The sequence below is a fragment of the Capricornis sumatraensis genome, chromosome 7 (assembly GCF_032405125.1).
Source record: "Capricornis sumatraensis isolate serow.1 chromosome 7, serow.2, whole genome shotgun sequence".
NCBI lineage: Eukaryota > Metazoa > Chordata > Mammalia > Artiodactyla > Bovidae > Capricornis > Capricornis sumatraensis.
This window is the reverse complement of record NC_091075.1, coordinates 24,376,827-24,390,109: the sequence shown is the minus strand read 5'-3', so window position 1 is coordinate 24,390,109 and position 13,283 is coordinate 24,376,827. Positions and strand designations below refer to the sequence as shown.

At 37.8% G+C, this 13,283-nt stretch overlaps 1 protein-coding gene across 1 annotated transcript in view; it reads right to left on the bottom strand.

The window, feature by feature from the left end:
• The window catches only part of CENPE (centromere protein E), a 77,027-nt gene extending 63,984 nt beyond the window's left edge, over positions 1–13,043 (bottom strand). Inside the window, 11 exon segments of the mRNA XM_068975253.1 lie at positions 757–886; positions 1,724–1,811; positions 3,593–3,644; positions 6,681–6,746; positions 6,824–6,891; positions 7,049–7,130; positions 7,576–7,695; positions 8,805–8,923; positions 9,039–9,128; positions 11,464–11,555; positions 12,988–13,043. Coding sequence (XP_068831354.1) covers positions 757–886; positions 1,724–1,811; positions 3,593–3,644; positions 6,681–6,746; positions 6,824–6,891; positions 7,049–7,130; positions 7,576–7,695; positions 8,805–8,923; positions 9,039–9,128; positions 11,464–11,555; positions 12,988–13,043 — 963 coding nt within the window.
• Positions 13,044–13,283: the final 240 nt, after the last annotated feature.

Here is a 13,283-nt window from a genome sequence, read left to right as displayed (position 1 = left end):
AGGCCTGGCGTGCTGCAATTCATGGGGTCTCAAAGAGTTGGGCACTACTGAGCGACGGAACTGAACTAAGCATTAATCCAAGGCAATCACATTGGAAGACAGGTCTTGTCTTCCCTCTAAGACTATAAATTCTGTGAGGCCCATAACTCTGTTTTCTATCTTTTTTCTCTGACAGTACCTAGCTACTCAGTAGCTATTTAAACCAATGTTTCTTAGAGTGTATCAGAAGTAACTTTAAGTGGGTACATGAAGGTGTCCATTATATATGACACTGAATCCTTCATTGAGACAGCCATTCTATTGAAATTTAGTTCCCCCACCCCAACCCTCCTCCTTTTTTTCTTTAAACATAAAATGCAGGACCTAGGCTCAGTGCAAGGATAGGCAACAATTAGCTAGCAGGAGTGTTGGAAGTTTTGTTGTTGTTGTTATAAACACATACACATGTTTTTTGAGTCACCTTCTATTTGTTGTTAAGTGCTACTAGCTTTTCACTTATGAAACTGATATAAAGTTTCCTTTCATAAGTGAGTTTGTAAAAATAAAAAATCAAGTCAATTTCAGTAAAATAGTGTTGAATGTGGCAGAAATTGTGGAGGTGGGATAATGGATTTTGGATTTTGGAAAAACACATCAATTTTATTTTATCAAGTATGTTATGTCAATTAAAAGACCTATACCTATTTTTAGTAGGTAATTTTTCCTTCTTAAAGGTGATATCCCCTCATATTAATTTGAGATAAAAATCAAACTCACCTGGAGAGTACTAAGTGTTTCATCAAAAGACACTGGAGTAATTGTGCAGATGATACGTGTTTTTGCATTTCCTCCCAAGGAATTCTGGAGAATTCGTGTTAATTTGCTATCTCGATAATTTATGAAACCACTTAAAGAGAAATGAGTTTGGGAAGAAAAAGAGAAAGCTTTTATATAACAAAATTGATTGGTTTTTAATGGAGAACCTTAAAACAGCTACAGTTATAAAATTCTTTACAGGTTATATGGGGCAGATCGAAACTATTAACTAAAAAGTATGTAAAATACAGAAAGTAAATTTAGTAGGACACTAAATGCCACAAATGCTCACAGAGCCATGAGAGCTTTTGAATATATGAAAGAAATAGGTACATATATTTTGAGTGTCACTAAGGGACTGGAGAAGGCAATGGCACCCCACTCCAGTACTCTTGCCTGGAAAATCCCATGGATGGAGGAGCCTGGTAGGCTGCAGTCCATGGGGTCGCTAAGAGTCGGACACGACTGAGTGACTTCACTTTGACTTGTCACTTTCATGCATTGGAGAAGGAAATGGCAACCCACTCCAGTATTCTTGCCTGGAGAATCCCAGGGATGGGGAAGCCTGGTGGGCTGCCGTCTATGGGGTCGCACAGAGTCAGACATGACTGAAGCAACTTAGCAGTAGCAGCATCAGCAACGGATGCCCACATGGCATAGTGGTAAAGAATCTGCCTTTTCCAATGCAGAAGACTCAAGAGACGTGGGTCAATCCTTGGCTCAGGAAGATTCCCTGTAGTAGGAAATGGCAAACCATTCCAGTGTTCTTGCCTGAAAACTTCCATGGACAGAGGAGTCTGGCGGGTTACAGGGCATGGGGTTGCAAAGAGTTGGACATGACTGAGCAACCACTCACAAAACTATTAAAATTTTTGACTTAATTTAAACATAAGCATTAACAGATAAATGTACAGTGGGGTACACTTACCCAACTTGTCCATCGCTAAGTTTCTTGATCACTTGTCCCAAAATAAATAAACTTCGATTTATATTACAGCCTTCCTTGAGTCGTAAACCTGTATTTATTACACAAATATAAATACTAATATTGAGCCCTGCATTCGATGATGAACTTATTTATCAGCAAATTATGAGAGAAAGTAGAAATCAGAAAGTTGAAGTCTCTGTTTTGGACTAAATCTGAGTCTAACTTTAATATCACTGATGCAGGCGGTCTCTCCCTACCCTCCCACCTATTAGATGAATCAGAAAGGTTATCATCTGAGAGAGACAGCACAACAAAAAAGATGAATGAAAAAAGAACAAGAGGGAGGAATAGTCCGTTTCCTAAAAGATCCCCTCTAATTACTCCATTTGAATCTAGTTTTTTTAGAACTTCAAATACAGACTACTACAGACTTGAAACCAAATTTGTTCCTATATCGACTTTAATTTTTAAAAATCTTTAATTTTAAAACTAAATAGGCACACATGACTCTAACATTAAAAAAAGAACAAATACTCTGAGAAAGCTCTCTTCCAGTTTTATGCCCCAACCAGGACAGGCTTCCTATCCCCTCTACCAGGAAACCATGTTTATTATTTATTCTTCTGGAGATTTTTAGAAATACAAGTTCATATACACTCATTTCTCCCTTTAATTTTCAGACAAATAGTAGCATACTATATATACTATTTTGCCCTTTGCTTTTTTTCACTTGGTAGTATATATGCATCAGATTAGTAAACAATAGTCTTTTTCATTCTTTTTCATAACATAGAATTTCACTGTATGGATGCATCAGAAATTACTTACCTAGAACCCTGTTGAGGGATAAGTAGGATTCCAATCTACTATGTACCCAAAAAGTGATGCATCAAATAACTCTGAATAGCTGTTATTTCACAGGGGCATTATTTAGCTGCTGCTATAATACTGTTATTTAATAAGCCAACTTGAAACAACAGTATGTACTTCCTGTTCATAGGACTGATTTGGTGGATATGGGCCATGCTTAGCTGGGTAACTTTATGTCAGGCTGCAGGAAATTAACACAGAGGGAGGCTTGACATCTTTATGAATTTGCACCTTTCCATCTAAGTGTGCATTTCCATTTGTTTATGTATTAATATTTGGTTATGTCCTTTAGGTCTGCTTTGAAGTTTTCTTTTTTTGACCCTGTGCAATTTTTGTTGAGTTTCTTCTGAGGTATTACATCTTCTAACCTATTATTGTATATTGCATGTTTCTGTACACTGAATATTGTAGCTGGTTGTCTTTAAGAATGATTAATGTCCGAATATTAATTGTGTGCCCCATGACCTTTCTGAATTTTCTTACTGATTATGAAAATTTAGATGGTTTCCATGGTACTCTCGTAAGCTCTTCAGCTATGAAATTCTAGAAACTGCATAGTTTTGGCTTTTTAAAAAATTGATGGTCCAGTAGCCCAAGAACTTCCCTGGTGGCTCAGTTGGTAAAGAATTTGCCTTTGGTGAGAGACCTGGGTTCAATCCCTGGCCCAGGGAAGATTTCCTGGAGAAGGAAACAGCCACCCACTCCAGTATTCCTGCCTGGAGAATTCCATGGACAGAGGAGTCTGGTGTGTCACATGGGGACCCATAGTCCATGGGGTTGCAAAAAGCTGGACACGACTCAGCGACTAACACACACATAGTATCCCAAATGAGATAACTGGTCAGATATACAGAAGCTACTTTTTACACTGGGGACTTTTATCACAATATTATTATTGTCATTACTTTATTAGCTTCTAAAATGCATGGCAGCACTTTTATTCTGTGAAAGAATTGGAAGACACTCAAGTCAACGTTGTATTTCATGAGTTTTCCTTACCTTCAGCACCTGTTTGGGCAGCCCGTTCACTGCCTGCAAGATCGACCAAATTCTGTAAGACAGATGGAAATAAACCTTTAGAAAGTATAACTTGAGATAAAATCCAAACTACTGAAAGGACATTTTAAACACACAGTTTACTTGAACACTCCATCTGTAACCTCATCTCTCACCCAGCCGTTTAGGCTTTCCCGTGTCAACCAATCCGTAACGTTTGCTCCTTCTTTGTAATGTAACATACCCTCCATAATGCCGCCAGAACAGGTTTTCTATTTCCTACACAAAGTTCAGAACTTTGTGATTCTTTGCAATCTGGCACTTGTGCTGCTTCAGCCTTATATCTATTCGTTACTTACGCCTAACTCAAGCGGAACTACTCACTACACCCTGAATCCCTCACATACTTCTACACTTCCAAGTGCTACCCTATGCCATTCTCTGTTACTTCTAAAGTTCTTTATTCAGGATCCAAGGCAAATGTTACCTGCTCAGTGTAGCTTTGCTGATTTTATCCTTCCTCCTCCCATACCTTGAACGAGCTGCTCTTTTAAAATGTGCACCCAGAGGTCATATAGGTATGACTTATTCTTACAACATTTACTGTGTAGAGCTAGTTATGTGTTTTTACTATACTGCAGCATCTTTAAAAGCACAAAACTCTTTCATTTCACAGATATTACTGAAAAAAAGTGACTGTCATGCTTCAGGTAGTATGTTAGGTGCTAGGGATACGTCAGTAAACTAAACAAGCAAGGTCCCTGTCCTCATAGAGCTTATATTGTCTATGGAGTGTATGAGAGGAGGAAATGGATGAAGAGACAGAAAAAGACAAACAAATGAGAAATAGAATATGGTAAGTGTAATACAGATAATTTAAATAGTCCTGGAAGAGGAAAGAAGGGACACAGGAGGTTCTCTGATTGGTAGGGGAAGGCTTCCCCATTAAGCTAAGATCTGAAATGACAGAGGGAGGCAGCCATGCAAGACCAAGAGAAACACAGTCCAAATTAAAAGAATAGCGAGTATGTCCAGTCACAAAACAGAATGAGCTTGGTATGTTCATAAAATAGAAAAGGCAGCATGGCAGAGTTGGTGAAGTGGAGATGGGACAATACAGTGTCAGAAAAGGAGACAGGAGTCAGATTACTCAGGGATCTGTAAACAAGGATAAGGACTCTGGATTCCAAATGCAATGGGAAGCCGAGACGGGACTTTAAGCAGAAGAGTGACATACCTTGATTTAACTTTCTGAAGGATCACCTGTGGCCCCCCTAGATGGAAAATGAGCTGGAGAGGGGCAAAAGTGGCAGTGGGAGCCCAGTCAGGAGGCTGGGACAGGAATCTAAGTGAGAGGTGATGGTGGCTTGGGCTAGGGAGGTGGTAGTGAAGACAGCAAGTAGCAGAGGGATGTCTTCTTCTTTTTTATTTTTTAATTTGAGAGCCCAGTAAATATTCTTAATGTATTAAAAGAAAGTGGAGATTTAAATTACTTCTTTCTTTGGGGAGTGGGCAGATAATTATGTACTCTTGTTTTACAGTCCTGTCTCAGATATGTAGTTTTCACTAAAATACTCAAAGAAATCTAACTGCTGTTATATAGCATCTACTACAAATGACCTAGGTAGAGGCATAATAAAGGGGCAAAGTGGTAAGGAAAGCAGCACGAATTAAGATATAAGTACTACTGGTAAAAGGAATGTCCATTATGATAGCAATAAATTAATTTGGCTTTAGACCCACTGAAGCTTGAGATTTAACAGTGGGACAATCTTTATGGAGAGACATGATTTAGAACTCCGAGACTTCAGAAACAATAATTATTTGACCATCATCACCACAGAAACGGTAACAATGCCTAAGGGCAAACAAGGCAAGAAAGGCTACAGAACACTCTTGTGCTTCGATTAGGAGGGCAGGAGGAAAGAAACCCCCAAAATAAAGGACCTGGGCTGAGAGCACTTGGATGTTATTATTTAGGAAGGCCAGGAGACACTAAAAAAAAAAAAAAAAAAAAAGCAAAACAAAAAATCATCTTTAAAGAGCCAGAAAATGACTGGGGAAGTATTCTTTCCAATAAGATACTTAAGAGTAAGTGGCAAATCTGGAGCGTTGGGTTAGATAGTATGTATGGTCCCTAGATGATAGATCATCAAAAAATATGAGAAAAGACACGAAACGGATCACTGAGTACGTCAAGACTAGTAAAGCTAAATTATATTAAAAGTTAAAATTGTAGTGATATATCATAGGCCAGCTTTGGATGACAAAACAGAAGTTAGGTTTGTTGTTGTTGTTAAAAGACCAGTCTATTAAAATAAATGCTATACTTATATGGTAAAATAACTAAGGTGAACTGCAATTAGATATTTAAATGAGTTTTCAAAATCTGAAAGTCAACATATTATAGATTTATTATTTTTTCCCCTGAAATTTTCAAATCAAATGCAGTAATCTTAAATCATATCCTACATCAAACTAAAGAATTCAGGCCTTGAAGACAGGGAACAAAACAATAATGGTAAGGAAGGAATAGAAAGGAAGCACAAAAAAAAAGAAAAAGAAGAAAAATGATACAGTTCAGCAAGAAGGAATGTTTGCATAATGCTTATATTCACTTACCAACAGACAGGTACTGAATATAAATGAGACTAGTATGATTTATTTGTTTCTAACTATCTCACCCAGGTTTTCATTCATCTCATAAGTCTCAGTTGCACTGGTGGAGGCCAAGAAACAAAATCCCAAAATCATGAACACACAAAACCCCATCGAATCCCCAGATTACGTTAACTCTTAAGTGTGCATAGAACTAGCCCGTTCTCCATTACCAGTTAGGGAAAGCCGCACTCCCACAGTTCTTACACCTAAAGCTTAGGGAGTGGCAGCATAAGATCACAGGAAGTAAGATCCTCTGACCTCTTCCTGCATTTCTGCTAGAAATTTCATGTTATTGGTGAGACTAAACTACCAATTTATAGATGCTTTTGCCAAATTAGTCAATAGTTCTTATGAAACCAAACCTTCAGCAGCTAAATTAAATTTTGCTTTGGCTCATATAGTACATTAATCACGGTTCCTCAATACTCACCAAATGGGACACTTTGACAGATCCTTCAAAATTAGAAGGTTCACCTTTCTCTCTGCTTTCCAAAATCTAGAAAGAAAAGGCAACTTATAGAAAAATTAGTGTATTCTTAATTGGAAAGAGAAAATATAGAGAGAATTACCTACCATCCTAAAAATGGTATGAGAACGACTACTTCGCTGATTCATTTTTGTAATTCCATAATGCCTGTTCTCTGTAAGAGAGTCACATTTCAGCTGTGTGTATTAAAATCCAAAGAAAAACACTAACTTGTATTTTAGATGAAAAGTGAAAAGTGTGATTTAAAGCCTGAAAATATTCAATTAAATAGTTTCTATAAGTGTTTTAGGAAATATAGTACGAAGTCTTACTTTCTCCCTTAGTGATCCACTTCAAAGCCATTTCTGACGTATAAACAACTTCTTCTGTGAGGTCAGCCACGTACACGTTCCTCTGAAACAAGTTTAATTACGGTAAAAGTAGGGAAATATAAGTCACTTAAATGTTCGCATTTCAAAAAGAAAGTACAAACGATCAGAGTTCATTTGTGGATGTTATGTGGAAAATGGGGATTTTTATTCTGTATGAAAATAATAAGTATACTTCCGATATTTACAATGTATTTCCTATGCCAAAGTATACCAAATTCTAACCTGATAGTTCCACCTTGCTCTTTTTTAAGCACTTACACCAAAATACTGTAACTGTCAATATTTAAAAATTATACATATTACTTAAGAGATAATCTCTGCAAGTGTCTAAGAAAGAAAATAAAAAACAAACCATAGTAACAGGATTTACTTTAAAGTATACAGAAATTAAAGGCAAATGTTCAAGAAAAGATAATCCCAATCAGTGTATCCAATTTTTGAGCCACCCTGTTAACTCTGTTACTCACATTGAAGTCTTCCCGAATTATCAAAGGCTTCATTTTTTGAGTGTCACAAAGTAAGTCGGTAATGGTATCATTGTATATCTCCATATAAGACACACGTAAGAGAAATTCCCTATCAGGAAACTAGAAGAAAAAGATAATGTGATGACTTCAGAGATCATCCAGTTATGAAAACCCAATAACGAATGCTAACATGCTAATATTAAATATGAAAATATTCTTTAAGAAAACACATTTATAGAATTTTAATTTATTTTTTAGTTGATGTGCGGTTGACCCATTCCACTATGTTAGTTCCTGATACATAACATGGTGGGTCACTATTTCCATACATTTCCAAACAATCACAGAAGTCTAATTGCCATGTGTCACCGTACAAAGATGTTACAATATTACTGACTATATTCCCCACGCTGCACATTTCATCTGCGTGACTCATTGATTTTCTAACGGAAAGTTTGTGCCCCTTAATCTCCCTCACCCTATTTCTCATTTCTCCAACTTCCGTTCCCTCTGACAATCACCTGTTTGTTCTCTGTTATGTATGAGTCTGTTTCTGTTTGTTCATTTTTTATTTTTTAGATTCTACATAGAGGTGAAGTCATGTATTTGTCTTTCAAGAAATTATCTTTATAAAACAAAAAAAATTATCCCTGTGTTTCTATACTGACAATAATAAACAACAACAAAATACACAGTTTCAGTAATAACCAATAGTATCATAGAATTGTAACAGGAAAGTACCCCATTCAACTCTCCTACCTCAAAATAAAACTCAACCTGTATATATTCAAGAAATTGAAAATCATTAAAATAATGATGAAAAAGTAATTTAAATCAACTCTTAACTAATTAGGTTGCTTATTCTGGCCTTCTGGTCTCCTTGTCTTTTAACCTAGTCTACTTTTTACTGTTCCTTAATAATCACTGGTAGCTAAACAAAGGCAATAAGGACCCAACTGTGATGAGGTTTTCCTGTTCCTTAATGCCCACTGTTTGGTGGGAGTACTGCTTCATGATTTAAGGGAAAGAACAAAAAAAATTTAAGTTTCTTAAGTAAGTTCATGGGAAAAGAAAATGAATCTATGCTATGGCTTCCTTCTTTCCCCCTGGATAATTAAGAGATAACTATAAATCTACTTCCTTTCATCATTACAAGAGAACAGTAAGATTGCTATCCTATCACCACTATTTTTACCTGCATGTACTAGAAACTTAGCTAAGTTATTTACCTTCTTAATTTTCTGGAAAATGTCATGAATTGCCCTGGGTATTACTCCCAAATACTCTTGTGAACCCATCATAGTATACGTTTTTCCTGATGCAGTCTGCCCGTAGGCAAATATAGTACCTGCAAAAACAAAACAAATACATGCAGAGATTACAATGAATCTACAGTGTAGAAAATGATCGGTACCTGCTAAACAGACACCAAAGACTGCAATGTTTCTGCAGTGAATACACACCATTGTAGCCTTGAATGGCAGAATCTATGATTGGTACTGCAATTTCTTCATACACATTTTTAGTAGTTTCATTACTATGAAAGACACGATCTACAAAACAAAACATATTTAAGTTAAACCAAACAAATTGACTGTATTTTCATTCTGAATTAGTAGTTGCCCAAAGAAATAAAATTGTCAGGATATGGTATGATAGAATATTTAAGGTACAATATTTTCTTCAACTCATTGGTCCTATGGAAATACTCTCTTTAGGCAAAATGTGTTGGTCCTCACACAAAAAAAACACAAGTCTATTATCCTATGTGCTTTATGGTGGCTGGATCTGAATATAGGGGTCTGGAATCAAGACTGCAAATCCTGATTCTGCCACTTACAGGCTGTGTGAATTTGGGCAAGTGGTTGATGTCTCCATGCCTCAGTTCCCTAAACTGTAAAATGGACATATAATATCTTCTTCATAGAATTACTGTGAACACATGTTAACACTTAGGAAATGCAGACTGTTACTATTCTTTGAGAAATTCTAATGTTTCCAACATACTTAGCAAGAAAGTCTAGCTCAAACGAAACCAAGAAATGCAGGTATCTGGAAGAAAAGAACTGACCAAAGCTGAAGTGTTATGGGGAATGATCAATGAGCTGGCTGCTGAAGGCTGGTGTTTAGGGTGGTTATTTACACTGATGAATTCACAAGTCCAGGATGTGGTTCTCTGCTTTTGTTAGCACATTAAAAATAGACCACTCTTTTAGTGGTGGCCTCACCTTGAAAAGCTCGCAAGAAATGGATTTGTAAATCAGGAGGGAAAATTACTGACCTTCAATCAACAGTTCAGTGATTACACGCCTTGCACGGCGACCGCACATCTGCCCTATTGGCAGAACAATGTGGAAAACCTAAGTGCCATCTGAAGGCTGCTTAAGGGTCATTATCTCAGAGCAAGGAGAAATGGCAGATGATTCAAACCTTAACATTATGTGGTTCAGATAGGTGGATGAGTCCAAAATTTTTATGGGCATATATGGCTACTGAGAATCTGTGGTACTTAGGTTTTTTAATCTCTAGCAGAGACTCACGGACTTAGAAAATGAACTTATGGTTGCTAGGGGGGGAGGGAGAGTTAGAGACTTTGGGAAGGTCATGTACACACTGTTACATTTAAAATAGATAACCAACAAGGACCTACTGTATTGCACAAGGAAGTCTGCTCAATGTTATGTGCCAGACTGGATGGAATGGGGATTTGGGGGAGAATGGATACATCTATATCCATGGCTGAGTTCTTTCACTGTTTACCTGAAACTACCACAACGTTGTTAATTGGCTATATCCCAACACAAAATAAAAAGTTTGAAAAAAAAAGTTATGTTAATACCATCAAACATTTCTTTACCAGAACTCATTTTCTCTTCCACACATCTCTGTGGCTTTCTAGTTTCACACTAATTTGACAGCTTAACCATGCTTACTCCTGAGGTTGTTCAGAGGATGTCACTGTCGCTCTATGGAGCCTAAGTGGGAGCATGGCAGTATCGCTAGAATACAGATCTGGAGCCTTCCTCTCTTATTTGCTGGCTATGTGACTCCAGGCCACTTTGCTTCAGTTCCTCAGTAAAACAGGAAGGCACCAAATACACAGGCTTGTTAGGAGGATTACATGAGTGAATATATAGGAAGTGCTTAGCACAGTGCCTGGCACTGTGGCACTGGTATATAGTTGTCAGCACTATATACATGCTAAATTAATGTACAAATCAGTTAATCATCAGAGCCTGGAAGTCCCTCTGTTCTAGCTAGCTCTCACTTATCCTGCAGGTCCTGGTGTAAATGGTACCATTCCAGACACCAAGTTTAGTTAGATTTCCACAAAAGCTTATGTCAGCATAAGTGAAATTACTTGTTTAAAGCCTTTCTTTCCATTATATAAGCTCCACAAGAGCAGAGGTAGGTTCCTGCTGTATTCTAGCAGACAAAGATGGAATATCTTCACTATTTATTCTTTACAGAGTTTTGAAAATAGCTGAAAAACAAACAAAAAAACCCCAAAACAACAGAAACAAATTGGAAGATCATAAAGATGACTTGACACTAAGCAAAATATTTTGGGTTTACAGAATTTCAGGCCACAAGTACTCTCATGAGTAAGAGGAAGAATGTTAGTTTCAGTCATAAGTTACTGTGACTACAGTAATAGTATATGTGTTTAATTTTTTAATTCCTTTTTCTTTTTTACTACTACTGTATTTAAGCATCAATTTATTAGCTTATAAATGATGGATGAACAATTTTTCAAAGTTTCCACTGAAGCAGTTTATTGAAGGCTCGGTTTGATTTTAGTGACAAATCCAGTGTTATTCATAAGGCTTTTTTACTCATAATAGAAAAAGGACACCAGGTTAACTTTTGATGCTATTATGAACTTACCAAAATTGAAGGATTTACTCCCATCAACTTGAAAAACTGTATTATTGTCAGTTTTCCAGTAAACTTGAGTATCTTTGTCAGGCGCTTCTTCTCTAAAAGAATAAAAACACTGCATTTTAGAATAACTGGTCATAGAAGCTGTGTTATATGAGAGACGGTAGAAAGACTTCATCTTCTGATAAATATTTTAAAAGATTGTAATGACTTATACCATAAATAAGATAAATGTGGAAAATCTACCTTTGAGGGGGCAACACTTTTAAATGGGGCTTCAGTGACCTCCTGCACTTTCATGGGAATTTCCTTGTGAAACTCTTCACTTCCACCTTCCTATGGAGTAGTGGCAGTTGATATGTCTCTCTCTCTTAAAACATTTAAAAACCATCTGAAATCTTTAATTTGGTACATGATACCTCTATCACTATAATTTTTCTCTTCAATCTCATCTTCCTCTAAATTCTGTATACACCTTAACTCCCAGAGGAATCAACTACCTGAAGTTCACTCCCAAAATTAGATTCAACCTTTCTCTGCATGGAATATCCTGACTGAGGTTTCCACTAAGTACCTTAACTATTCTTTCATTCATGATTCAGGTGTTCCCTGACACTGCCCTGTTCCTCTCCTACAGTCACCTCACTAAAGGACTAATGACTTGGCTAGCAAACATTCTTTAACTGTATATCATAACATCTGTCACGATATATTATAATGGTTTCTTTATGCAGCTGTCTTCTAATGCATCAATAAGCTTATTAAAAACAGGAAATTCCTCATCTTGATATTCTCATTTATTAAGCACTCGTAAGATTTCACAAATGTTTCTCAGAGACAAAACTGTGTTAGCATTCTGGGGCGAGGACCCAAGACTGGCATAGCAAACAGACTTCCCTTGCTTCCCCTTCCTGCTTTTTCTCTAAAGCATTTATTACTCCAGTATCACCACCTAATATTCTATATCATTTATCTATTTTCTGTTGTGAGATCCACTGGGCAACAATGGTAGCGTCTGTTTTAATACAGTACACTGTACTAAAAAAATCAACATTGATGAATATTGTTCATTCAACATTCTGAATGCGGAATTCAGTTATTGATTGAAGTACCGAATACAATGCAACAAAACTGATTGGTTTTCGCTCTTAAGGAGTATACAGTAAAGGGGAAGCGAGAGTCAGTTAAACGTAAAATATAACTGCACTGTGATGAGCGCAGTAGGATCTTTCCGATTTCGACCTTCCTGGTGGGGATCGCAGACCGGGCGATGGTAGTGCAGGGCAGGGAGTAAGGTCTTTAACGTCGGTGAGCCTGGGTTACAGATATAAGAGAATTCCACAGCTGAAAAGGATCCTCTAGATCCTCGATCCTGCCCCGTCCCATTACAGATAGGAAACCGGGGCACAAAGCGGGTAAGTGGCCGACTTTCTAGGCAGCTGGGCACAAGGGGAGCGAGGACTCATTCCTCCGGTTCATGCCGGCGCCGGAGTCCGCAGTGGGGACCTGGGCTCGGTCTGGCCTACCTACCTGTTATTGAGCGGCCGAACCCGCACGCAGACGGCTACAGCTCCTTCCTCCGCCATCCTGCCCGGTTGGATCCCAGGGAATACGTCAGAAACCTCCACGGCCTTCAGAGCGTACGGGCCACCCCGCCTTTAAATTTAAAATTTCCCAAACGTCGCGTCTGATTGAGTCGCGGTCTCGTGACGTCACGGTCCGTTCCATCTGTGTCGCGGCGCGGGGGACGCCAGGCCGGCGGCAAGTCCAAGGATAATGGGTTGGAAGGTTCGGGCCGCAAAGACCGCGATTCACCGGGTAATAGC